Below are 27,886 nucleotides of genomic sequence, written 5' to 3'. Positions count from 1 at the left end.
AGCCCAAAGGCTTGGCTGCAAGAGATGCAAATGGGGGGAAATGGGATTGCTTAGAGTCTCTCATTAGAGACAATGAGTTAAACTGCTAGTGCACAAAGTCAGGTAGTTTATGTCCTTGCACATTATGAAGTATTTGAGCAGGAGTGAAAGACAGTATAAGGAGAGGAACAGGTGCACTGGCAAACTGAGGACAGCTGCAAGTTCTTTCATGACTGAGTCAAGGAACTGCAGTTTATTCAGAGGCCTCACCCATTTATCCACAAGCCAATCCCTATAAACAGACTTTCCGCAGGCTGAATTCTCACAAGCAGAAAAGCCAGTGCTGGGAACCCTGTGTCTGGGCTGTACCACATCAGGCGGCAGGTGGCGACTCAAAACATGGCTGTTTACTTAAGCCTTTTGAAATTACTATGTCCATTTTGGAATTTTTATAGGTGGGCTTGGCAATTTCACATTTCTTTTATTTTACCTGCTTGCACATTTTGTTTGATCTGTAATAATTCTTATTGTGCCTTGCTCCAAGCTCTTATGGTGAAAGGCAGAATATAAAAAAATCAGAGCTCCTCGGCACAAATGGATTCTCTCCTTAACACATACACAAAAGGGAAAAGGGATATAATCTTAAATTCCCCCCTAACATGGATTTTCACATGCAGGGATATATATTTAAAATCAGCCCAGCGCAAGCTTATGATTTTGACTGGGAGAACCAAGCCCCATTTCCACCTTGCAAATCATGATTTGCTCTGTAGAGACATTTCCTTCAAATGGTTTCCCCTGTCACTTACATAGCTTGGTTGTGATATGGCTAAACATATAGTAATCATGCCCACTGATATCCACCGAAGGGCCACAAAAACGGTGGGGGGCGGGGTTCAGATATGATTCATTACCACTAGACAACTCTGCCTTTGGGCTACCATATAAAACAGACCCTCTTCTATGCATGAATCAGGGCCTTGGTAACTTTTAAAGCAAATTTCTAGGCTTTAGGGAAGTTTGAAGGTGTGATAGCAAAAGTTTACAACATTGTCCACAGTATCAAACAAGCTGCCATCTCCTGGCCTCAATGCAAATCAACAACAACAACAACACCACACTTTAGAGTAATCAAAGCACTTCACATACTCTCTAAGCAAATTTTTCAATGGGCCTGGGAAATAAGCCAGCATTTATATTTCTACATAATGGAATAGGTGGTGTGCCTAAGGATATCCATGGGTTTATTAGATAAAGTGAGTTTTTAAACGAGGAATCAAGCAGAGCCCTCTTTACAACGCTTTTCACCTTCTCATCTTTTAGCACGAAACAGGTGAGGAACCTGTAGCTCTCACTGGTTGATTCTCATCAGTCCCACGGTCAATGGTCAGAGATGATGAGAAGCACAGTCCAGCAGTATTTGGAGAGCCACAAGTTTCCCATCCCTCGTGTAAAGTGAACCAGTGTACCTTTTACTGTTACAACAAGCCCTTTCAAAGTACAGTAGAACCAAGAACATAGTTGCAGAGTCCGTAACTAATGTGACTAGGATAGCAATATTGATATTTTATTTCAGGGTTTTTAAAGGTAATCTGACAGCATGTTCAGAAACCCCTTGTGCAGCTTTTTGTGGGGGAAGGGGGACAGGTAATTCTGAACCTTTCTGAACAAAATTCTGCTCAGACATAAGATATACAGTATACTGCACTAAACTTGTTGGTAATCACCCTAGCAAAAATTAAGTGTGTGGGTTGGGGAGAGAGAGAAGGAGAGTCCATTAACTCTTGCATCTTGACTGTTAGTTGAATTAGGAATACAATTTGGAGCTCTCTTTTCCTATCTGGTTTCAACATTAATGCCTCAAATCTGTAGTGTGTTTTCTGTAGCCACATGTAAAGTAGTTTCTAACAGAAATTATTTTTTATTGTATTAGTTTGAGAGGGTGAGCTGGCTAAGATTTCCTACCAGAAATGAATACTGCATTTGCTAAAGACAGAAATTATTTATTGAAAATTAATTGGCTGCACCAGTATTGTGGAATACCATGCTCTGCGAAGTGCAGATGGGTTCCTCTACCAGCCAGCAAAAGCCACAGACGTTTTTTCATATTGGAAAGCAGTATTATTTGTGACGGTCATTTTTACCTGTGCTCTCCAACACAGCTGCCTTTTAATGTGTTTAAATGTTTAACGTGTTTAATTGTTTAATTTGTGTATTTTTATTGCTGTATTACATTTTTATTGCACTGTGATTTTAAATTTTGCAAGCCAATTTAAATGGTTTATGGGCTTTAAAAAGACAAATGTTTATATGGGTAACAACTAATACAGAATTGGTAAGCTACATTAGAAAACAGTTCACATAGCAAGATGAACCAGCCTTTGAAAATCTACAACAAGCCTTCTTGCCTTCTCTGTTGCCCCGCATGACGATAATTTGCTAAAATAAACATGGGCACAGACTTCAGTACTGTATAAGCAAAGGGCTCTCGTAAAAGCCTCCCCCCTCCTATTGCTGCTCTATCCACACAACAGAAGTTAGGGCAACATAGAATCAGTTTTCCCAGGAGTTCACTGTTGTGTCCTTCCCCAACTTTACCAAATTTCTCTCAGCCAGAAAAAGTTGCAGGACACCGCCAGCTGAAGAATACCAACACCAAAATTTAGAAGAGGAATGGAATACAATGCATGAGACCATGAGTCGGTTTTAAAAAAATAATATGTATTACATATGCTAGCCAGAACTTAGTTTTACTCAAAACTGACTCAATGAATGAACATGACTTTGGTTCATTAATTTCAATGGGTCCACTCTGAGTAAAACTTGAATACTGTACTGCTTTAAGTATCCTGAACTTTTGGATAAACTTATCACTCAATGTCACCAATTTAGTTTCAGGCAAAAGTAGTAACTCTACCTGCAGAGTAGCACAACACACCAATATCACTTTATGACTGCAACAGTCTCCTCAAAGTATCTATTTACCAAAATATAAAAATCAGCCTTTTATTGCTTAGGAATCACCAGGCAGTTTCCAGCATAGTGTGGAATTCAATATCATGCACTTCAAACCATTTTGACTGTGCATGGAATTATCCCCCCCTTTCCCTCCTGCATGCTGTTCTGAGGGTTCTCTCAACTCCCCTCAAATCCAATTGCAGGGTAGGAGAGTGCGGAAAGACCCACTGCAAAAGCTGAAGTCAGACAGCTTCTTTGGCGAACTCTGCCCATTATATCTCAACACATGATGCAATCAAATACAATGTACAGCAGCAATGAGATAACTACTAACCCCCATTCAAATGCTGACCTAGCTTGACTCCACTCAGTTTACAAGGCTGACAAAGTTTTAAGTTTAGCTTCAATTGTACCATTTCTATAGCATTTCTACCAAGTGTTCAGATTCTCAACAAGGGATGACTATTCAACCATGTGTGAGCAGACTTCCTCTCCTCCTCTTTACAGCCCTTCTGCCTTCTGAAATTTGCTCCAGAGGGTTACCCAACTCTCCAGAGATGTGGAGAGTGCACAGAGGCTGCACGAACACCCAAGTGGCTTGAGAAGCAGGGGTAAAATGAGGGCCCCAGCATGGAATCACAGAATTGTCAAGCTGGAAGGGACCACAAGGGTCACCAAATCCAGCCCCCTGCAATGCAGGAATATTTTGCCCAATGTGGCACTCAAACTCATGACCCTGAAATTAAGAGTCTCATGCTACATATGCTCTTTCTGCTAATTTTTCCTGGTCCTCAGGTATTCTCTTGCACATAAGGTGTCAGTGCAAAGACGACTGCAGCTTTTGTCAGATTTAACATTTATGATATAAGGGACTTTCTGAAATTGCCTCTACTGACATAAGGGACATCCAGTCCATTACACATGGCAATTACCGTATGCCACAAGGATTATTTGCCTATTCAGGCACACCACCTGGCTTCCTTACAGTAAGAACACACTCAAGTCCTTGAATTACTTTGCTTTGCATTCATACACAACAATAAAACCATTCTGCAAGCCCAGCGTCGCTTTAGCAATTCTCTACCTCCGGTGAGCATCTCATGAAGAAAAGCCAGGCCAGGGATTACCAAGCAATAAAGTATTCTGGCCAATTAAGGACTCATTAGTTCAAAATAAGCAGCACTCCAGGCATACTTTCCTCTATAAACACAGTATGTCATTGCAACACCTTCTGCTGCCGTTGTCAAGAGGCTATTTTCTTTTGGGAACCAGTTCACATAGGCAAGCCCTGGGGATGGAAAGGGCTGACTGCAAAGCAAGGACAGGTTTCCCTTCAGTAAAAGGGAGAAAATAGTTCACTACGGAGAGAAAGAGAGAAGAGGCTCCAGACCTTTTTATGTCCCTCTAAGCAGCTGTATACTGATGACAGGACAAGCAGTTTAATTTTAGCATCATTTTATGTACCCAGGAATTTGTTTCATAATGAATAAAGATCTGGCAGGGTGGAAGATGTGTTCACGATAGGAGAGGAAAAATAAGCAAACCATATTTGGAAACTGAATTCTAAGGTTTGTTAGGGCTGTAAAAACTTTACTCATATATCTACCCACAAGTCTACATGCATTCATTAATTCTGTCATATTATCATCAATTAAAGCTTTTTTTTTAAAGTACTCTCTAATTTTGCAGTGCCTGAGCCACATGCTTAAGGGCAAAATCACACACTTTCAGATAACTGGGCATCTCAATGGAAAATTTCTTGTTTTATTAGGCACTGGTTTTTATATCTGTAATATATCATTATATTTGCTTAGGGCTCCTTAAGAAATCCCTAATGAGTTCATTTCTTGTAAGTTCTTTCAGTTCTACAAGGGAAAGAGGGTGTCCTTTCATGTCACCTTTCCTACTACTTTGTGGCTTTAGGCAATATGTGATGTGAAGAAGCCTTAAATCAGCAGTTTTCCTCCAACCCATTAAGAACACCCTGTTTCCTAGCAGCCTTCAGCAGCAATCTGTGACAGGATACACCTCAATCACAACTGTACAGGTTTGCACAGTTTGTGCCCAGACAATTTTTATGTCACACACATGGAAAATATTAAAACTTTTAGTACCATTTTTAAAAAATATTAATAAGATAACACAAATGCTCAACTAACAGCAGTGCTATTAAGGAAAAACTAGATGATTAACCCCCAATCTGTGTCTTTTCATTACTCAAGCAGACATAAATGCGCATATGGCTCACGTTTAGTCTGGGATGGCATAAATATAGGAAAGTGATTTCATATCTTGTCATGATCTGGAATGCCACGAGTAGACTAAATATATCTCAGCAAAAGTGACAACAATCTCTGATCAAGCACAGAGCCATGCAGTGGGGAGAACCGGGCATATGTGCCATCAACCTCGCCTGCCCCCCCCCCCCATTAATACAAGCCACTCAAGCTCAGGATTTAGCTGAAAATGCAACCGGATAGGCAGGAAAAAAGGGAAGCGGGTAAGCCATTGAAAAAACCAAGCCTTTCCCACATCCAAGCAGGCTACCCTCAGCACCCGCCCACTTACTCGGAGCACTTCTGTATCCGAAAGCAATTCGCTCACAACAGGAAATAGGAATGATTCTCCCCCCCCTTTTTTTTTTGCATTTAAAGGTCTACCAGCTAGAGCATTATGCGATATATGCACAGAACGGATGCATTCAAAATGACAGCCCGACAAACTGAAAACAATACAGTATATCTATATATATGAAGCACAACCTTGAGCGGCCGCTTGCAAAGCCTTCCCGAGATTTGCATGCCATAATGGAAAAAAGCCCACACACAATTCAGTACACTCACATTGTTTAAATAGCTCCAGACACAAAGCCATGACACAAGATGGGGGGGGGGCTAAAAAGGGAGAAAGAAGGGAGAGAGAGAGAGAGAGAGAGAGAGAGAGAGAGAGAGAGAGAGAGAGAGAGAGAAGAAAAGAGAAAAGAGGAGAGAAGACTGTTCTTCCTTTCGCCTTGAAAGCGAAGAGAAGGAATCGCACTACGGCAGAAGGGCAGAGCCGGGTTTCGCCCTGTTCATTGAGAAAAAACACACGACAACAACAACAGCAGCGAGCAGCTCCCGGGCGAAGGAGGAGGAGTGGACGACGGGCGAGAGACCAGAGCCGGGCCGGGCCTGCCCTGCGGAGATCCGGGCAGCGGCTGCTGGGCGACGCTGGAACCGGCGCTGGAAAAAGACACAAAGTAACCGAGCCGCGCAAGCGAGCTTTGGCCGCGCACACTCACCCTCCTCCCTCACTCAGCCAGCCCCATCCGCTCCCGTTATGTACTTCCAAGGGGAGGAGCGTCGGGGGGCTGCGAAAGCCCCGGGTTCGCCACGCCCACCTTCGCCGGGCCGCGCCCGGAGACCGGAGGAGGCAGGCCCCGAAGGCGGCCAAGGGCTGCGGGCGGCGCGGCGCAAGGGCTGAGAAGACCGAGGAGGCCGGGCTGGAGGAGGAGGAAGAGGAGAACACCCAGCCGCTCCCGACGGCGGGGGAAGGAAGCCTGGCCGGGGCTGCCAATGGCAGGAGAGGGGAGGGCGCTGCTGCGCCGCCCGGAGCCTCGTCGGCTGTGGCGAAGCGCGCAGGACGAGCCAGCCGCTCCTTGCAGCTCACAAGCGCCCTCCGCGAAACCAGTTCCAGCTAGTATTCCGCACATGCTCACAAGGCGCCCATTCGCGCGCTCCCTTCCCCCCCCTTTTTTGCGGGGAGGAGTATGCGTGTGTTGTGGGGGGCAGAGATTTGGAGAGCGCGTGAAGGAGGTGGGGGCCGCGCGAGAGGCTCCTTCCCCCGCCGCCGCGGTAGGTGTGGCGCCCGGGTGGGCACCCACCGGCGCCCCGCTACCCGCGCGCCAGCTTCGCGAGGCTTCCTTCCCGCGGGGGCGGGGATGGGCGGGAAGGACGAGCAGATGGACGACAGGTGTGTCTGCGCGCGCGCCCCCGGGGAGGGGAAGGGAGGGGGCGCTTCCTGGCAGCGCGGCGAAGATGCCGATGGCGGGAAGAATCGGGGCGGAGGGAAGAACCACGCGCGACTCCGAAGCAGCCCTGAAATAGCTCCGGATCTCGCCGAGGGATGCTTTCCATCTTTGGTTGCTTCCAGGACAGCCGCCGAGAGCAGGCGCCCTCCTTCCCACCTGCAGCTCCCACGCCATTTGTTTCCATCCTAGGAGCCAACTCGTGGGAGCTGAGATCCCATTGACCCCCCCAATAAAGTATTTGAGGGGCCAGCCCCCCACCCCGAGTTTATAGGTAAAGGTAAAGGGACCCCTGACCATTAGGTCCAGTCGTGGCCGACTCTGGGGTTGCGGCGCTCATCTCACTTTATTGGCCAAGGGAGCCGGCGTACAGCTTCCGGGTCATGTGGCCAGCAGGACTAAGCCACTTCTGGCAAACCACAGCAGCGCACGGAAACACCGTTTACCTTCCCGCCAGAGCGGTACCTATTTATCTACTTGCACTTTGACGTGCTTTCGAACTGCCAGGTTGGCAGGAGCAGGGACCGAGCAACGGGAGCTCACCCGGTCTCGGGGATTCGAACCGCCAACCTTCTGATCGGCAAGTCCTAGACTCTGTGGTTTAACCCACAGCGCCACTGGCTATTGCCATTCAAATGGTGTGTGCACACCACATTTTGTGATTGATCATACAGGGTGGGGCTTATCTGCCCCTCCCCATATTTTATTCAAGTTGGTACCCCAGTTTACCATCAACACCAAGGGCGGAGGATGGTGCCAGCTTCATTGTCCCCAATGTCTAATTGGCCTCATCTCTGCGTGGATTATATTTCAGGCACAGTTTTGTGCCCTGTGGCTGCCCCTTCCATGGGATAGCCTGAGGCTATCATTATTAAAATAATTTTATACTAGCAGTTTATCTCTGGAGTTTATGGCAGGAGTAGGGAGCCTGTGACCCTCCTGATCATTGGACCCCAAAGCCCTGCTGGATCAGGCCAAAGGCCCATGTGGGCCAGCATCCTATTCTCACATTAGTGAGCAAGTTACCTATAGGAAACAATCAAGCAGGAATGGGAGTGCAATAGAGTGCTCCTTGCTTGATGAGACTCCCAATTCCATCAGCCTCAGCCAGCAAGGCCAATGGTTAGGGAGGATGGCAGTTGTCCAGCAACATCTGGCCTCCCCCTTGGCAACCCGTTTTACCAACAAGGCACAAGATTACTGCTGGCTTCTTTTTGCAAACTGCTTTGAGGGATCTTTTTTTAAAAAAAATCAAAAACAAAGAACCCCCACAAAAAACCACAAACCAAGTCAAGCCGTGTATACATTTTAAGAAATGAAATTTTGTGGGGGGGAGGTATACAAAAGGTCAGAGCATTCAGTATGACCTTGGGCAAGTCAACATCTACTGCACAGGGCTATTACAGTGAGTTAAGGGAAGCCACACAGGAACCTTGACCTCTGTGGAGAAAGGGAGAGTTAAAAATAGAATGAATGAACAAGAAACCTTCAGTCCCTGCTGCCTTAACAATGCCAGGCATCTCTTCAGACAGTTCGTGAGTAAACATGCTGGATACACACCATAGTAGGGCTGGGAGGCTTACCCACTGAATTTTCAGCTCCCATCAGCATAGCCTGTGGCCACGAATGATGGACAACAGCTGGGAGGGCCACAGGTTAGCCATCTCTCTGCTAAGGAAAGGAAGGATTGAGGGGAGTGGGGAGTAAGCCAGACCCTGAAAACCTACAGCAGTTCACTTAATGAGCATATCCAGAGGCACCGAGTTAGTTTCAGCTGGAAACAAAAATGCTTTTCTAGGTGACCCTAAGCAAGGCAATAAGAGGAAGAAAATACGAATTGCCTTGCTCTGTCCAAGGACCACCAAGTACAGCGTTTTGTTTCCAGCTGAAGTCAACCCAATGGCTCTGGATGCTTTCAAATTGAGCACAGCCTCTGTTGTTTGTTTCTGCATCTGACATTCAGATATACCTATACTGCCTCTGTATGTGGAGGTTCCTCTTTCAAGGCTTAGAAAGGCACTTGGCTATCATGAGAATTCTGCCCGCGTCTTTGTAACCATAACAACAAAAACTTGGGAAGAATAATGGCCTTTTATAAGGTCCTACATATAAGCAGTTTATAGTCTGATCCAAAATTCCGTGAACTATAGAACATTCACAAAAGCTGACTTATTTTTCAATGGAAACTTAGTGCCTTAGCATTCAGAACAGACACACTGAAAGCAGAATCAAACACAAATTTCTAGACTGGATATTTATTCAGCTCTCTGGTACAGCTTGATCTTATGCATGTTTACTCAGAAGCAAGTCCTACAGTTTTCTGTGGGCCTTGTGTCCAAGTAGGTGAACATAGGATTCCATGCTTTGAAAGCACAGACTCCTTGACTTTGGAAAAGGGGAGGGGTTGTTTTCCAAACGCTCTTGGGTATCAAGAAGATCTCCATGGAGGAAACATTACAATAATAAATTTAAAATAATGGGCATGTTGTCAAAATGGAAAGAGTTATATAAGAGGAATGTGGCAAGTGGTCATTGAACTGTCAGCAATTGGTTTGCACTGTAGGTTTCAAGTAAAGTACTCTATATGCAAGTAAAATGATAGGTGGTTTTATATGTATAACTAAAAGGCCCATTAAGATAAATTTAGAGCTGCTTGCAGCATACAGCGTACTTTATATTGTGCTGCAGAAATAAAATGCAACATATCCCGATAATGTTCTGCTTTTAGATTATCTGTTTCAGCTATGTCTTCTTGTTTAAATCAGATAAGCATTCATTTTTCACTATGGCTGCAATATATTTTACATAAATTAGTCCACTGTTGTGAGTGTATTTCAATGTCTTTTAAATTTTTATTTCAAGAGATGAAGCATGTTATAGGTGGAGTGGTTCTCCTGCAAGGACAAGACTTTTCTACTTTGGGGTGGATAAAATAGAAACCACTTAACCTCCCCATGTGTTTTATGGGCAATAATAGGCTGGCAATGAGCAGTGCAAATGGGAGCTTACTTTAAGGGACAAGCAGGCTTACTAGAGTGGGGAAAGAGCACCAAACTTAAAAGCGGGAGAAAACTTTAATATTAATACCGGTCAGCAATAATGCAATACAGTGAAATTACAGGTACCCTAAAATGAAGAGAGGAGTATAAAACTTTGAAAAAGTAAGTTAAAACTGGGGGTGAGGGTGGAAAGAAAAACACATGCACACAAAGAGATGTGGGGACTCGCGAGAAGTTTGCACAAACTAACCTAAGGAAAAATAAGAGAAAACAAATGGCATGAAAATGAAGTAGGTGTTTGTTGGAAAACAGACAGTGATTAGAATAAAAAGAAACTAATTACACAAAAAGCTCTACAACTGAACTGAGGGAGAGGGAAAGTGGGGTGACCCTATGCTGAGCTCTCCTAAAAGTCTGCAGACTAAGAACCAGATTGACACAAATGGGGGAGAAAATATACCGGTAAGCAGTGTAAAAACAAAGTGATTGAACTACTGATTTTAATTGTTAGGGGGGGAAGTGATTTGAGAAGGATGCCAATAGTCCACTGCTCTTCTGCACACCCTGCTTTTCCCAGGCAGAACATCTATTTCCCAAATCACAGTAATTGGCATGCCACGGGGAAACAATTCACTGCAATGAAAACCTAGAGCTGTCCATCAAAACAAAAGATCACTCAAGCTCAGCATTTCATTCACCGGCTTGGTTTTGCTTTAAAAAAATATATGCAGCTTTATTCTAAGTGACAAAATTCAGGATTTTTTGGACGCCGGAGACCACAGAACAACTTGAGACTTGAGGGAGTCCCTGAACTGACTTGAGGCATCTTGCTGAAAGGCACACTTTGACTCAGGCAGGTGGAAATGTCATCCAATCAGCACATTTGCCTTGTAATTCAGAGTGCACACAGAGCAAATGTGCACCTCTCATAAATACTCTTGCCATTCTTGTGGTTTCTACTACATTTATTTAATCCATGGGTTGACACAGTCCTCTTGCTGACCTTGGAAGTCACATCTAACCTTCTGATGAAACTTAATAGGAGGGAGGTATCCAATGGGTGAAATGACCCCGTAATCAAGCATATACCAATAGCCTTCTTCAAACGGCTGATGGAGCAGAACTGAACATCTCAGACAGAAACATGACCAATGAAGATGGTTTTTCCAGATGTTGTCAAGTGGGCTTGACAATCAATCTCATTCCTTGAGCTGAATTAGGGAGGAAGCATATGCATTACCTAAACTGCATGCTCTTCAAAAATAGCTAGTTAGTTCTGTAATTTATTTATGATTCACTGATGCACTACTGCTCTGCAGAGATGTGTGAGGGCTGACTTTTAAAGGCAAGGAGATCAGCACACAGTGGAGAGACTATCAAGTCTCTTTCAAGACAAGCACTCAGAATTTGTTCCTTAGACTATCTCAAGATTCCATCCGTGCATCTAATACACATTAATCAATCTGACCTCATGTTGAAAAATTAAATAGCAAGATATAAATCCTTGGTTGGGATCCAATAATCCTATTATTGTTATGGACGAGAATATATCAGTTTGGAGCATGGGCTGAGCCATCTAGAATGATTATACTGTCTTTTGAGCCTCTGAAGAAAGTGAAAAAACATGAATTCCATTCTTTTCTGCCTATGTAAAAATGATTAATAATCTCAGGAGCTGTACAGATACCTATTGTACAGATATTTAAAGGGGAAGGCATTTAGAGAAGGATAGTATCTGTGATTCTTGTTGATATCGTTTGTGTAAACTAATTCTTTGTGGAAGGGCTGTAGCTCAGTAGCAGTTTGTCTGCTTTGCATGCAGAAGATTCCATGTTCCATGCCCAGCGTCTCCAGCTATGGCAGGAATGTCCCTCTCTCAAACTGTGGGGACCTAGGGTCAGTCAATGAGAACAATATCGTGCTCAAGGACCAATGGTCTTAACTCTGCAAAAGGCAGCTTCCCAAATTCCTAAATGCTCAGAATAATCATGTTCTTCTTTACAGACTGTGTGGGTTATTGTAACTATTCTGAGCACAGAGTGGGCAGCTTGTTCCCTACGACTTGCATGCCATTGTGCTGGCCAATTCACATGAGGACGTATCTGACTTAAGTCATATTCAGGGTGCATCCATTGAGATCAATGGACTTGACTAACTTAAGTCCACCGATTACACTGGATCTACTCAGAGTATGGTCAGTTACAGTCAATCGAGTCCTATCCACACAGTCTCCTGCTTCCTTTCCCCACATGTAGTGCAATAGGTCAGTGTGTCTGGTTGTTAAGCAGAAGATTGGTGGTTCGAGCCCATCCGGGGATGGTTCTGCGCAGGATTCCTGCATTGCAGGGGTTGGACTATTTGACACTCAGGTCACTTCCAACTCTACAATTTCATGATTCCATGTTCTTTGGCTAACCGTGCAAATTCCACCAGTTTGAGGTATCCAAGATCAACTGCCAAATAGCTTTGCCATTCTTGAGATATGACCCCTTTCAAACAGGATAGAGCTCACCAGCTTCGATAGCTAGAGCAAGCAGAAAGACAGTGGAAATTCAAAAAGGTGGTGGAAAGCAGGATGCAACTTTCAGAACATGTATTGTCCAACCGGGACACATCAGAAATGATGCCAGTAGAATATCGGTCTTGGTGAGGACAGACTTTCATGGGATTTGCTGGGGTTATGATTTCTCCATCAAACCAGGTTCAGAGTGTAGATCTAGACTGCTCTTTGCAGCATGTGCTTTTACATATCAGCTCCATTTGCTATGCAAGGCTTCTGCCTGCTCTTGTACCCTAACAATAATGTAATCAACAAAAATCAATAATCAATATTTTAACCAACAGGGGAAGTCCTCTTGGTTAAAATATTTTTATCTCAAATTCCATCCTCTTGGCTTATGGGTACTTTTAAGCATAACCATTTTTCCTGACTCCATAGTAGATAAACATATACTGCCTCTCCCATTGCTGTTATTCCAATATTATCTCTGAAAATATACATTCCCCCCCCCCCCGCACTTCATGCCAGTATGGAAGATAATGGTTGTTCACCATTTTATTTCTTGCCTTGTGTGATCAGTTTTAGGTTTGACCCACATGCTTGGGAGTATATCAGAAACACTTTTCATGCTTTTATTGCAGTGCAGTATCCTTGCATGCCCCGAAGACAAAGCACGCGTGTTCTAGATTTTGCTGTCTGAGCATCTGTGGTGAATCACTGCTCTCTTTTTACATCACAATGTGGGAAAGGATCTGAAGATGAGTTGGGGTGAAGGTAAGAACTTCTCTATTGTGTTTCCGTGGGTGAGACCATTCTGTGATCAATATAGACAGTTGTACGGTGTAAGACACTCTGTGATCATGACTCATAATAAGAGTAGGCTGAAATACATCGATCCAAGTTAGAGAAATTTATATTTAACAGGGAAACTCGAATAGGAGTGTGAGTGCTATCATGGAACTTTCCAGACCGAGTTTCATCACCAGTGCTTCTGTCCAATGAAGAGTTATGTGGAACTCAAGAGTACAGTTAAACCCACTTTGCATCAGCACAGCAACCACTATCTCTAGTGCTGGCTCCAGGGCTTGGGGAGGCAGGGGTAGCGCATCCTGTTTTGCCGCCTGAGGCGAAATAGAAACATGCGTGCTACTGCCTCCACCTCCCTTACCTTGGTTGCATGGCAGTGCCTGTGAAGCATGGTAGTGGGTTCTGGCAAGATCTTTTGCTAGAAGCCAGTGCTGCTGCTGCTGCTGCTACCCCACCAGTGGTGGGGCAGATGGGTTGTCTGTGGGCGCACCACTTCTTGGGCCTCTGCTGCCTGAGGTAACTTCTTGTTGTTTAGTCGTTTAGTCATGTCCGACTCCTCAGGACCCCATGGACCAGAGCACGCCGGGCACTCCAGTCTTCCACTGCCTCCCGCAGTTTGGTCAAACTCATGCTGGTAGCTTCAAGAACACTATCCAACCATCTTGTCCTCTGTCATCCCCTTCTCCTTGTGCCCTCCATCTTTCCCAACATCAGGACCTTTTTCAGGGACTCTTCTCTTCTCATGAGGTGGCCGAAGTATTGGAGCCTCAGCTTCAATTCCAGTGAGCACTCAGGGCTGATTTCCTTCACAATGGATAGATTTGATCTTCTTGCAGTCCATGGGACTCTCAGGAGTCTCCTCCAGCACCATAATTCAAAAGCATCAATTTTTGGAGATCAGCCTTCTTTATGGTCCAGCTCTCACTTCCATACATCACTATTGGGAAAACCATAGCTTTAACAATACGGACCTTTGTTGGCGATGTCTCTGCTTCATGGGCCAGCTGGCCATGTTGGGGGGCAGCCTTGAGCAAGGTGTCCTTGATAGAAGCCTACTCTTCTGTAGCAGTAGCCAGGGTTCCCCCCCCCCAGCCGGAACTCATTAGAACTTAGTTCTGGCATTTTTCAGTTGGGTGCCTTTGCCATTATAAGAGAACGAAGGAAACATTCATGGTGAGTTCTGGCACCTCTTTTTCTCGAAAAATAGCCCTTCTTCTGAACTATGTGTTCACACAGCACATAGTTAAACTATGGAATTGGTTCCCACAAGACAACCACCAAACTGGATAGCTTTCAAAGAGGATTGGACAAATTCCTAGCCACTACTAGCCAAGATTACTGCATTTTACCTCCGCTGTCATAGGCAGTATGCCTCTGAGTAACAGTTGCTGGGAATTGCTTTTGGAGAGAGTGCTGTTGCACTCATGTCCTGGTTTTTTTATTGGCTTCCTATAGGTTGGCCACTGTGAGAACAGGATGCTGGGCCAGATGAGCCTTTTTGGCCTGATCCCACAGGCTCTTCTTATGTTAAAAGCTTTGGGCAGAACTCAAAGTTGCGCTCTTCCAAACATTCCATCTGTGTAAGCACTGCAGCCTGCCAGGTAGAATGACTCCTCTACACGCTGTTCTGGGGGTCCTCCAGACCCCCTTCCCTAAACCAATTCCAGGGGGTGCATAGGGAAAGGAGAGAGGAAGAACCCCTTTGTGCAAGTGGAAGTCCTTGTGCAGGGTTTCCACTAAGGGGGCTGGTTAGGTGATTCTCACGCTTTAGTAGATATAGCAAGACTTCAGTAGCTGTAGCAAGATCCTCATATAATTCCATCAATACATGTCATCATTTCATTTTCCACCTTCACAAAAGAATGAATTGATGTAAGAAAAGCCTCACCTGACTTTAATCCAAGATATATTGTTAATTAAAAAAAAAAATCTCAGAACAAACTGAATACAAATCTGGGACATACAATTTACATTTAAATTCCACTATACCCCAAGGCATCATTTTAAACACAAAATTAATACAGGCATCTTTAGAAAGGGCTGCCAGTCTTGCCAGTATTTCTTAGGCTATTTCTGCTCCCACCTCTCCAAATATCAGGCAGATGAAGGAAAACTCAATTTTCTGTGTAAAGTGGAGAGCACTGAGTTGCTCTTTAAAAACAAAACAAAACCTTACACTACAATGCTATGCAGGTCTGCTCAGAAGTGAGTAACACCAGATTCTATGAGACTTACACCCAGGACCACAACTTTAATGCTTCAAAGAGAACAGCAAATACCCAGATGCATGTGATTCTCTGGCCCCACAACACCAGCTCCTAGTTCTTTTTTATACGGGTTGGGAGATTTCTAGTTACTTCAAAGACATTTGGCACCACAAGGGTAACGTAAGAGACCAATTGAGTAACATTAGGCAACCAGATGGTCAGAAGGCAGCGCAGGCTGGAGACAAGAGATTGGAACGCATATGAGATAATTTCACAGCAAAACAGAAGATGCATGCCAAAGCGACTGCTAAGACACAGCTGACATGTGCCAGAATTAGAATAAGTCAACACAAGTCAATATTAAGTGTAACCTTTGTGCTTGTGGAACCCATACATTACTCTAAGAAAACCAAAAAACCAAAAACAAAACCCACCCCTGACAAAATGTGAGAACACAAAACATTTTTGGAGTGTTGGGTTTTTAACTCCGTCTCAGAATTTTGGAGATCTGGCACTTAGACTTTGAATGCCAGAACTGACATATGCACAAAGTGCTTTACAAAGCCTCTGGGTGCATCTGCTTTCCCACATTCATATGGGAATTTTATTGCTTTATTTATTGTATAACAAACAAGTCTTGCCTAACTTAGTTGTCCTATCATGGATGTGGCCGAGGGGAGATGGGGGACGGGCAGCTGCCCTCCTAAATAAATAAAAACCAATACAAATCAATACAAATCTGATGTTCTACCCTCGTAACAAAAGTCTGCCCCCCCCAAAAGTCCTGGCTATGCCCATGTGTCCTATCTAATGGTATTTTACAGGAGAAGCCTCTGCCTTATGTGTGGATGGAAGCAAGGGTCACAGCGATTACAACAAAAACCAGCCAGCCGTAAGCACCTGCTCTTTTGAACCAGGACACAATTTCCCCCATTGTTGAGCTTACCTTCCACCTTAGTAGAATTATTGGCCACTATATCAACCACAATCAGGCAGGCTCCATCCCAGAACAACAAGACATCACCACCATCATTTCATCATTTATGTAGGTATTTAGATTTGCACAAAATGCTTTACAATCCTTGCCAAAGCTGGAGGTTGCCATTGGTTCGAATTAGTCCTATGAGCACAATAGATATTGTTGTCTGTAAATTACTGTTTTCATAAGGCACAGTAGGGAACCTGTTTCAGCACACAGGGTCACCTTCTGGTGTCTGCGTGCCAGTGATGGGCAGGGCTAGAGACAAAATGGGAGTGGCCAGAGCAAAGGGTGTGACCCTTATTAACACTGTAGACTAATTTCCAGCCATGCAAAAGCCATAAGTTTGTACACACACAAGCCAATGCACCATCCTCCTCCATCTGCACAAGCAAGAGACATTACCATTGTTCACATTCCAGCCATGCAAAAGCACTCAAGGAGGGTGAAGAGCAGGGCTGTTGAGCCTAGTGGCCTGGGGAGAAGGCCGAGGGCTGTGTAAAGAAGCCTGGAGGGGCACATTTGATCCTGACGTTCCCCACTCCTTTCCTAAAGGGTTCTGTGTACTTTAAATGGTACACAGCAAAGGCATTGCCAAAGCATAGAAATATTTAGGCTACATTATAGGAGAAGCATTCCTAGGCAGGGACTACTGATTTGCAGCCTTCACTCACTAACAAATCACAGCTGGCCTCTGTTTATCGACCCAGATGTGGGGAAACTTGCCTGACTACATTATGCAATAAACCCCTTGGTCCAGAGAAATAAATTGATGCATGTAGAGAACATGGGCGGAATATACATCTTGCTCTCACAGGTACGTAGCTATAATAGAACCAGCTCTTCTTTATCTATACCAATATACACTATGTGCTAACGCTCCCTGCCTCCCTTTCTCCCACACAAATACTGGAGACAGAATTAATCAAAAAGGTCGCCTTGCAAATGAGTGCTCACCTACTCACAAACCACACATGCCAACTGCACAATCCCCTGCCTACTTCCAGAGAAATCTATTTCTGGAAATGGAATCTAGGGCAAAAGAAGTAGAAAGTCTTACAGGGGAAAAATAATTATTACAGACACGGAAGGTGATGTGGGGTCAGAGCTGGTGGATATGATTAGTAATGGGCCTCTCTGTTGAACTTTAGTATCTCACGGATAACCACTGAGCTGTGCTCTGTCAGTGGCAGGTTATTCTTTGTCCATGCAGTTACATTATAATTTATAATAAATAAATCAAGCCAAAAGAAACCCCTCCGGTGGGGGGTGGGGTGGGAATTCATGTAGAGAATGGCAACTTATAAGAACTATCTCAGTTCAAGCCTTGCATCCAGTTATGTGGGATCGACATCTTCTGCCTAGGCTATTTTGATAGGATCCCCCAAATCCCACCACATACATCTATTTGTTCTGAGGAAAGAAAATCAAAACTATTCTTCATTCCCCCCACTCCGAAATGCAGAAATGCAGAGAACTCTGGATGTCTTTATTAAAGCCGGAGATTCAAATAGGCTGACAGCAGAATGCCTGCCAAGTAGATGAGTAGATTTGACTGGCTGTATTCCCCTTCCCAGTCCCAGTCCCAGCCCCCCCCCCCAATTTGCCAAGGTACAAAGGCTTTGTTTAAGGCACTATCCAGGGCAGGCAGTAATCTCTGCAGCTGTCAATCCTGTAATATGTAACCCAAGCTTGAATTTGCAGAAAGAACAGGAATGTTGGGCTGCTTATTATGATTGCTGTGAGATTCTGCCCCTTCAGCGTGTGCGCGCGCACACACACATATCTTAGTTCACAGCAAACAGGATGCACAGCCCTCAAAAGAAAGATGCTAAGCCAGGGGAGACAGACCGACAGAGAAACTCAAATGTCGGAATGCAAAAGCCACCTTGATTTGCCCCACCCCCATGGCTCTATTTTAGTGATCAGTGGTTCTCAACTTCTCTACGCACAAGATCCATTTGAAATTGCTGAAAATTACTTAAGGCCCGCCAGTCACAAAGTGGTGATTCAAGGGCTAAGCCAGTGACAAGATGGAGGCAGAGACTGGCATAATCAGCTGGCAATTACCGTACTGATAACAGCTTCTACTGATATCTAATCCATCTTTGGAAATTGCTAAAGTTCCTTCCTTGTGGCAAGGAATTCCATAGCTCAGCTTTCATCATGTTAAGTATCAAGATTTGCTCTGGAGATGTTGAGACTCAGCCTCCCCATTTTAGGCAGAATTTGCTGATTCAGGGCCTCAACAAGGAGATGAATGACCTTTCACTTCCACATGCCTCTCAAAGTATTTTTACCCATATCCTGTAATTTCTTCTCCCCTCCTCACTGCTTGTACCTTATGTTCTCCCCCACTCCAACCCCTTATTCATGACTACAGTGGTACCTTGGTTGTTGAACTTAATCCATTCCGGGAGTCTATTAGACTCCTGGAACCATTCGAAAACCAAGGTGTGGCTTCTGATTGGCTGCAGGAGCTTCCTGCACTCAATAGGAAGCCACGGAAGCCGAGTGAGACATTCGGCTTCCAAAAAACGTTTGCAAACCGGAACACTTCCGGGTTTGCGGCGTTCGGAAGCTGAGTTGTTCGACGACCAATGTATCACTGTACTAGCCATAGTGGCCATGTTCTACCTCCACTGCCAGAGGCAATATGCTTCTGAATACCAGTTGCTGGAAAATGCAGGAGGGAAGAGTGCTGTTGTGTTCATGTCCTGCTTGGAGGCTTCCCATGGGTATCTGGTTGGCCGTTGCAAGAGCAGGACGCTGGACTAGATGGGCCTTTGGCTCGATCCAGCAGGTGCTTCTTATATCCTTAACCTTAAGAGCCAGTGTGGTGTAGTGGTTAAGAGCGGGAGATTCGTAATCTGGTGAACCGGGTTTGCATCTCCGCTCCTCCACATGCAGTTGCTGGGTGACCTTGGGCTAGTCACACTTCTCTGAAGTCTCTCATCCCCACTCACCTCACAGAGTGTTTGTTGTGGGGGAGGAAGGGAAAGGAGAATGTTAGCCGCTTTGAGACTCCTTTGGGTAGTGATAAAGCGGGAAATCAAATCCAAACTCTTTTTCTTCTTCTTCTTCTTAACTTTCTTTCCTTCTCCCTGGTTCTTTTATAGTCACTTGTCCCTCTTATAATCGCTTTCCACTTATCTCCTCCTTTTCTATTCCCAATTCATTTATTTAACAACACCAGCAACAATAACGAATGGTGATCTCGTTTCTCACTTTCTAATTTCCTTCCACATGTCCTCTGGCTTCTTCACAGCAGAGGAGGGAAACTTCCCTTCCCTCTTCTCCCTACCTGAACTTGTCTCTTGGCCCCTTTACTCAGCATGTAAGGATTTTCTGGTGCTACCACTGGTCTAAACAAACTGTTATGGCACAGGGATGACAGTGGGGGTGGGGTGGGGAGGATGAATCTGTGGTTCTAAGGCCCATCTGAAAGTACACCAAGGTCCACTGGTGGGTCTTGACCCACTGCCTGAGAAGCACTGGGATAGGTGTAATCATGTGTCAATCCCCTTTAGGTATAATATAAAGCTTTCCAGCAGACTTTTAGAAGGTTAACCCTTTAGCTGAACTTTGCCTGTTATGCAGCTCTCAAAGGCCAGAGGCTTTGCCTGCAAACGACAGAAATCTCAGCCTACGAAAAGCTGTCATTGTAGCTGAATTAATTTTTAAAAAATGCTGAAAGTGTAATTGTAGCGCAATCTGTGAGCTCGTTAACGCAGCCCAATGTTTAATATACGCCAAGAGAGTCTATTCAGATGTCGGGGGCACATGAGGCTGATGTCTTCAGCCAACAGGAATTTAAATCCTTTTCCTATTCCGTCAAAAGGAAAGAGCAGAACAGTGTCTTAACAGCATCAGAATTTATATCTCACTGCCAAGTGCAATTTATTTTTCACGAGACAAGCCATAAATCCCCAAAAGCCACAAATCCCATGCTGATTGCAGCCTGAGCAGCTTTCTTTTCAGTGCACAACATCACAAATTATATGCTCTACAATTTTAATGCAGTCGTCCAAACACGCAAGCACAGTGACAATTGCAACCGTTGTATTACATATGCAGGAAGAAAAATATTTCAGGTTAAGCTGTCTTCTGAAAAACAGCAGGGAGACGTAGGAAGGATGCCATCCTGTCAAAGTATTTGAATGGCTAAACACACCTTTGAGTTCAGGAGAACTAGATTTGAGGAACACTCATATAATAGAATTCTTAAACCAATCTAGTGTCATTTACATGGACTGTACTGGGCAGAGTGGGTGCTGAACAGGAAATATGTAATTAACAGCTTGATCCTTTTGCATTTTTACACAGAAGTTCTTTGCTAGAGCTAATTCCAAAGTAAATGTGTGTAAGATTGCAGCATTTGCCTGGAGTCCTATGAATATTTCCCACAGGACAAAATGAACTAGATAAACAAGACTAGAGATAAGGCTGTAATTCTGATAAAGCATTTAGACCAGCCTTCCACAGCCTTGTGCCCACCAAAATGTTTTGGACTATAACTCCCATTATCCTTGACCACTGGCCATCCTGTCTGTGGCTCATGGGAGTTCAAGTCTAAGACATCTGGAGGGCACCAGGTTGGGGAAGGCTAATGACAGACTAATAATATGGGCTCCTCTGTGTATATACCGTATACTGTGTATATACCGTATACTGTATATTTAATGTCAGCAAAGTACCAGTCTGCTATCTTTCATTTACAAACAGTGTTTAATGCAAAGAGGCCTCAAAATGTTACCGTCTTTAAAGAAATTGTTTGTAACAGTCCCTCCTTATGACACATCTTGGCCAGGTTTTGACATTTTGCTAAGTGAGACAGATTCACACTCACAGCTAAGTCTCTTTCTAGAGACTTTCTAAGGTGGGATGTTGAGAGAAGTCCATTAGCACAGACTTCTCGGTGATGTTCCAAATGAAATCAGTGGAAAAGCACACCCACCCAACTGTTGTCTGGAGAGACAAAATGAAGCAAGGACTGGGCTCTTAGCTTGCTGTGCGTGTGGCCCCACCCCATCTGTGGGGGAAAAAAAAGAATCCTTTGCTGTGAGTAAGAGGATTACGGGTGGAAAGAGAGACCTCTTGGCATCATATAGTACTTGACCAGCTGTTTCACGAACATTTAAAGTCACGTGCCGTTGCTAGCTTAGCTACGTGACAAAGTTTCATCAGCATCCAATAAGTGGTGATTAAAATCTTTGGCAGACCCTGTATTAACAGCAAGTCAGTTTCCAAGATTGTTTTAAACTTGTCGTGCCTAGGAAACTAGCCCTTGATGGTGGACAAGATAAGATTTGAAACCACTGCTGGCTGGATCTTAACACCGAGCGTGGTGCTCATAATGCCAAGGTCACAGATTCAATCCCTGTATGGAACAGGTGCATATTCCTGCACAGAAAGGGGTCAAACTAGATGATCCTCAGGGTCCCTTCCAACTCCACAATTCTATGATTCTCCCAAGTACACGAGGAGGAGTTATTATATATACTCCTTTAGGATATCACTACAATCAAACAATCCCATTTAGATATGGAAAAGAAGCATTTCTATGCCACACTGAAACAGAAAGTGCCTAGCAATGTGGCATAAAGGGAATACAGTGGTACCTCTGGTTACGAACTTAATCCGTTCCGGAAGTCCATTCGTAACCGGAAATGGCATGTAACATGAGGCGCACTTTCGCTAATGGGGTCTCTCACTGCTGCTGCACTGCTGGAGCGCGACTTCTGCTTGCATCCTGGGGCAAAGTTCACAACAAGGGGCATCTACTTCCGGGTTAGTGGAGCATGTAACCTGAAGCATTCATAAGGGGGATAGTACATTACACGAGGTACCACTGTAGAGGAGAAAGACTCCTCCATAATACTGAACTTTGGCTGGATTGCACTCTGATTTTTGAGTCAAATCATTCTCTGTAGCGCTGATACAGAAATAGAATATAAGATATAAAAAGTTGATAGATAAATAGATAGGTCAACTTCTAAATGCTTATGTTAATTGAAACCAGATCCAAATCCCCCATTCAGTGCGTATGGAAAAACCCAGTCACTGCTTCTTTGAAGTAACACCGACCTGGAAATTTATGTTGTGCTCAAAACTCTCTTTACAATGTTCATCACACTCTAGCCAAGCCATGTCTGGCCACCCCCTCCAGTTCCCGCTCCCCCTCCACTCCAGCCCCATATGGGCAGACTTACTGCTGTTGCTGGGAAGCGTCCGACTGCCACTGATGCTGTTGGCTGGGGGTGGAGAGAGAGACCGCACCGAGATGGTGTCCTCCTCTTGGGAGCAGCCTGCCTGGATTGCTCGGAGGTAGCTGTGGCTCCGGGAGCGAAAGTAACTGGGAAGAGGCAGGTCCAGGACTTCTACAGTGGCCGATTCTGCTTCGCTGTAGGCTGATTCGCACATCCCCTCATATTGGTCGTTCAGCTCTGGTTCTCCTGCCTGCAAGAACAAAGCTGGTCATTCTCCTGCCAAAAGAACTTCCCAGATATGATCTCATGGGTTCCCCTCCCTTTTTGCTTGAATGCATTTATTGTGTTGGTAAAATGTATGAATTTATAAGTGAGTATGTGGAATGAAGTGGTTGAAGGCTCTTCTCTTCAAATCAGAAATGGGGAACATATGGCCCTCTAGATGTTGGTGGATGACAGCTTCCATTATCCCTGGCCATTGGGCCCTGCCAGCAGGAGCCAGTGGGAGTTATTGTCCAACAAGATCTGGAGAGCCACAGGTTCCCCATTCCTGCCTTAAATAATGTACTGTTGGCTTTTGACACAGGTCCATTTTTTCTTGACTTCAAAGCAGAAGAAGCACAACTTGTAGCCGAGATAGCGACGCAGGCCACCAGCTCTGCTGCATTCTTGTTTGTGAGGTGCTTGTCTGTACCTGTGCTTTGGCACTGCCAATCAGGCAGAAGAAGAGCCAGGAAGTTCACCAAGCCTCTGATGGGTCACCACCATACATTGCTTCTGGGTTGTACTCAAGCTTGGTGCATCACAAGCTGGGCAAGGATGCTGTGAGACTAGTTCAATGGTGATATAAAGTTATTTGAGATCCTCAAAGGATGGGGACATGGAATTTCTGTGAATGAGGATGCTACAATGCCCAGGTAAGCTTAGGGAGAAAGAACCCAAAAGCACATTAATCACTCTGTGATGCTCAGCAACTCTTAAGCTTCTGCATATGTCCCCAAATCTAATAATCTATTCCTGGGTCATGTTTATAATTGGGAAGAATTAATTCTATTCATTTCACCAAAGCCTATCATATTTACATCCAGTTCTAAAAGATTCTTCTCAGATTATGCAGAGGAACACAGCAGGGGCTAATGTTTTCCATCCTATCCCAGCTGTTCCTACATAGCATTTGTCCTAAAGCCCTTTCAGTATGATGCTGATGCTTTCTCCTGTTTGTTAATAAAGCCCAGTTTCCGCCACTAACCTTGGTGTGGCTGACACCAGTTGAACAAGATATCCATATATTTAAACCTTCGTAGGGAATCAATGCATAATAAAGAACAATTTAAACTGAATAAGTAAGGGCCACTTGTTTTCTTAACCTAACCCAGTTTATTTTTTGTCCTTTTTCCTGATCCCTCCATACAGGGCATAAATCTTTAAGATGGATTCCTTCTCTGATTTCCAAAGGTATCCTTCATATCTACTGATTTTGAGCCAGGTCAGACCCTGTCACAAGAAGATTTAGCTTGAGCCTCGCTCCAGCACTGAAGGGCAACAGGGAACATCTGCCGCCACCAATCCACCTCAGAATAAGATGCAGACTCTCTGCTACTTCACTCAGATCATCCCAGTTTCTCTTACCTCCTCTCAACAGGCAGCCCAGCCTCAAATATTGTGCAATGGTCTCTAAAAGGCAGCACAACTATTCAGAAAGTTTGATACCCAGTGAGCACATTAAAGTGCTGGGAGAGAATCCTGCCTGGGACTTTGGAGAGCTGATGCCAGCCACTGCAGCCAGTGCTTAAGTAGGTGGATCAGTGGCCTGGATGTATAAGGTAACTTCCTTTGTGCATGTAAGGGGCAGTAGAAGATTTGTCAGATGACGGTACCTGCTCTCCTTGTGTAAATATCTGTGGGATAAATGAGGGTTGTCCAAACATCTGGAAGAAAGAGTTGGAGAAGATTAAAGCGTGAGAGATGGGGATTTCACTGCTTCTGTACAGAAGCACTCTACAGGGATCAAAGAGTGACAGTGGTGACCATGTAACAGTTTTGCTCCATGACGTCCAAGCCAAAGGCTCACGAGGAAGCTAACCAAGCACAGTGAAACAAAAATCAACACAAACAAAACAGACAAAAAGATCAGCCCCTGGTTACAGTGAACACTTTGACAAAAACTTATTTTTAATACAAGGGTGATCAGTCAACCTTTCACAGTTTACAGCAAAAGCCTACTCTCCAATTGCCATAAATAATACAAAATTCTGAAGTCCAAATAATAGGAATTGTCTGGGAACTGGAAAAGAGGTCCAAAGCTCCACAATATTGGTACTTAGTTTGTGTTGCCCAATCTGAATCTTTACAGATCTTAGCATTCTATATGCTCTTCTAACAAGATCATTCAAAAATCAGGAGCACAATTCCTACACCCAGAATGGCTGTGTTTGTATATTGATTAGTTCTTCTCACCACCAATAGACTGGTCCTAAACAAGCTACCACTGATACGAGTATTTTCAATTTAATCTACTAGGATACACATAGTGCGGGTATTATATTGATTGCTTTGTCAGACCCTTACCACCACATTATGAAGATCTAGTCAAAAAACAGCAAAACACCTGAACCCATTGTAGGCAAGATGTTCCTTTATCATAGCTATGATACCCTGCTTAATGATAAACTCCTCACCTGAGTTATTTGCCTCAGCAAGTAGCACACTCCCCAACAGACTGGTTGCTGCCAACACATTACATTTCTCTCATTCTTTCCCTTTCCATTCTACTGGCCATTCAGATCTGTATAGAGTTAACCTACAACTCTGTGGAGAATGATTATGCTAGTAAAGCATAATCTAAGTAGAAGAGCTTGGACTCAGAATTCTTAATAAAAGGACTGAGCCTGTGTATATTTACTTTGGAGGAACTTCTGCTGAGGTCAGTGGAACTTATTCCCAAAGAAGTTTGCGTAGGGTTGGAGCCTTAGATGGGGTTGTACATCCCACCTGGACTCAGCAGGAATCGCTGTGTGGTCCAGTTTGAGAACTCTTAAGACTAGGTGCATGTGGTTGTTACACTTCATTAAAATGGAATTGATGAAGTAGATTCCAGAACTTCTTGTTTCCCTCATGCTGGAAAAAAAATCTAGGAAAGATAATCCAAACTGAGCCATTGAGAAATGTATTCGGAACAAAGGAAGTTCCTTTGCAATTTTCTTGGTGCTAAATTAATCAGATTTGGATAGGAAAATACACCCATTCTCATTTTTTCTTGTTGCGGGAAAAAGGCCACATAAGCCATTTCTAAGTGCTTTCTAGAGAGATAATACTGTTCAGAAATGAAAGCAGGTTTGTGCATATGGTAGGAAATGAAAACCTTTTGAAAATTCAAAAATTAACATTTGGTTTAAAACGACAATCTAAGAACCTGCTTGCTTAAAATGGCAAAGGTTAATGTTGGTATTTTGTATAGATGCCTATCTCCTATCATATGCATATCAATTTTCATGTAATTTGGGTTTAAATGGCTCATGAGTAATTGTATTTTCTTCTTTCTCTTCAGGCATTAGCAGAATCTCTAGGATGCAGCTTCTTTATGGAAAGCCCTGAAGAATAAAATCTCACAGATAGCCTCACAGCAAGAATAAAATTCACAACGTTTCAACCACCGCAGAAGCACATGACCATGAGCAAATTTGAGGGCTGGGCTCATGGATTACTGGTAGGCTGGCTCAGTGGTCAATTGTATCAATAGAGAATCATTGAATCAAGGCTGGCTCCAGGTTTGAGAGGATGGGCCTATGGATGGTATTCAACTGCTTAGAGTAGACCCATTGAAATTAATGAACCGTAAATTAGTTAGGTTTGTTAACTTCAGTGGGTTTACTATGAGTAGGATTACCATTGAATGCTACCCTATGCTTTCGATAGCTTGTGCATTTTCATTACCCTGTTTTTGCTCTGGCTGTAAATTGCTTTGGGTGTGTGTGTTGGGAAGTGATACAGAAATGTAACAAACCGAAACCTTTCTGCTACCTGAGCCTTAGAAGAATAATGTGCTTGCTACTCTTAAAGGAGTGATTGAGGGAAGTAGTAATTTAGCAAAATGAGTTTGATGTGCTTGATTTGCAACATCCAAGACATGGTTGCTGATTGTTTCTTATTGGACAAATATAATATAGCCTCTTTCCTGAGGATCTCAAACAGCTTCACAAAGTATTTTTTTTATAAAGGGAGAGACACCAGACAAATGGAAGGTATAGGCAAATATCACAAAAGCAAATATTGTGCCTGTATTTGAATCTCACATGTGATCCATTCCTTGTGGTACAGAGTCAATGCTGGTCTTCCAGTAAAATGTATTAATAACTTCTGCTTGGTGATGTGTTTACTCAGTATACATGAACACAGGATTTTGATGTCATTCTTGGTCCTGTGAAGGTTTTCACCAGCCGGCTAAACCCACTTTTCAAAGACTTCACATCCATAAACACACATCAGACACAAAAGAAGACAAGGCTCCTGTGCTTTGAAGAGCTGGCTAGAAGAGGGATACCTGCTCCCACCCCCCAGCACCTGCTGGGACCCCCCCTTCTACACAACTATGAAAGGTGCAGGCCTCTCTTTTTCACTTAACTGCCTCAGTCACTCTTTCAACAAGTGTTCAAGTAGTGTAAAGCTAATCACCATGCCACAAGATCTGGCCCTTGGTGGCAATGATTCTAGAACAGCTGAAGAGTGTGTGGTGTAGCCCTTTGCATCCCCCTGAGCAAGAGTCTCTGTGAGAGATATACACAGTGTGTGAAAGAAAGATGGGCGGCATGTATGCATGTGTGTGAGAGATGTGGGTGTAGTGTTCATGCAAGTGTGTGAGGGAGCGTGGAGTAGCTCCATCCACTGCCAGCTTTGACCTCACCCACTTTAGTTTTGTTCCCACACGGACAAATTCAGGAAGTTAAGTCCATCAGTGGCTATTAGCTAAAGGGAACCTCCAGCTTCAGGTGCCAGTTGCTGGGGGACATGTAAACAGATGGGGAGGGTTGTCACCTTCATACCTTGGTGGCTTCCTGTAGGCATCAGCTTGTCCATTGTCTGATCCAAGACACTGGATTTGATGGAACTTTATTCTGAGCCAGCAAGGTTCATCTTATCATCCTATATACTAGTAGTGAACTGATTCTCTCTGTGCTAATCCTTATGCAGGCCAAAAGCACTACACACACACACACACACACACACACACACACACAATAGCCAG

The 27,886-nt window shown here is 44.1% G+C and overlaps 1 protein-coding gene across 4 annotated transcripts in view; it reads right to left on the bottom strand.

The window, feature by feature from the left end:
* DLGAP4 (DLG associated protein 4) overlaps nucleotides 1–27,886 on the bottom strand; it is a 340,702-nt gene that overhangs the window by 52,409 nt on the left and 260,407 nt on the right. For 3 of the 4 annotated variants that reach the window (XM_081916721.1, XM_081916723.1, XM_081916722.1), the window contains 2 exons: nucleotides 24,522–24,572; nucleotides 22,648–22,894 (listed from right to left, as the gene is read on the bottom strand). In XM_081916721.1, coding sequence (XP_081772847.1) covers nucleotides 22,648–22,894; nucleotides 24,522–24,572 — 298 coding nt within the window. Of the gene's footprint in view, nucleotides 1–5,780; nucleotides 5,850–22,647; nucleotides 22,895–24,521; nucleotides 24,573–27,886 lie in introns of those variants that run through there. The other variant, XM_081916724.1, reaches the window with a different exon arrangement.

This window comes from Podarcis melisellensis (genome assembly GCF_964234715.1).
Source record: "Podarcis melisellensis genome assembly, chromosome: 6".
Classification (NCBI taxonomy): Eukaryota; Metazoa; Chordata; class Lepidosauria; order Squamata; family Lacertidae; genus Podarcis; species Podarcis melisellensis.
The sequence above is the reverse complement of the archived record's forward strand: the minus strand, read 5'-3'. Positions and strand labels throughout refer to the sequence as shown.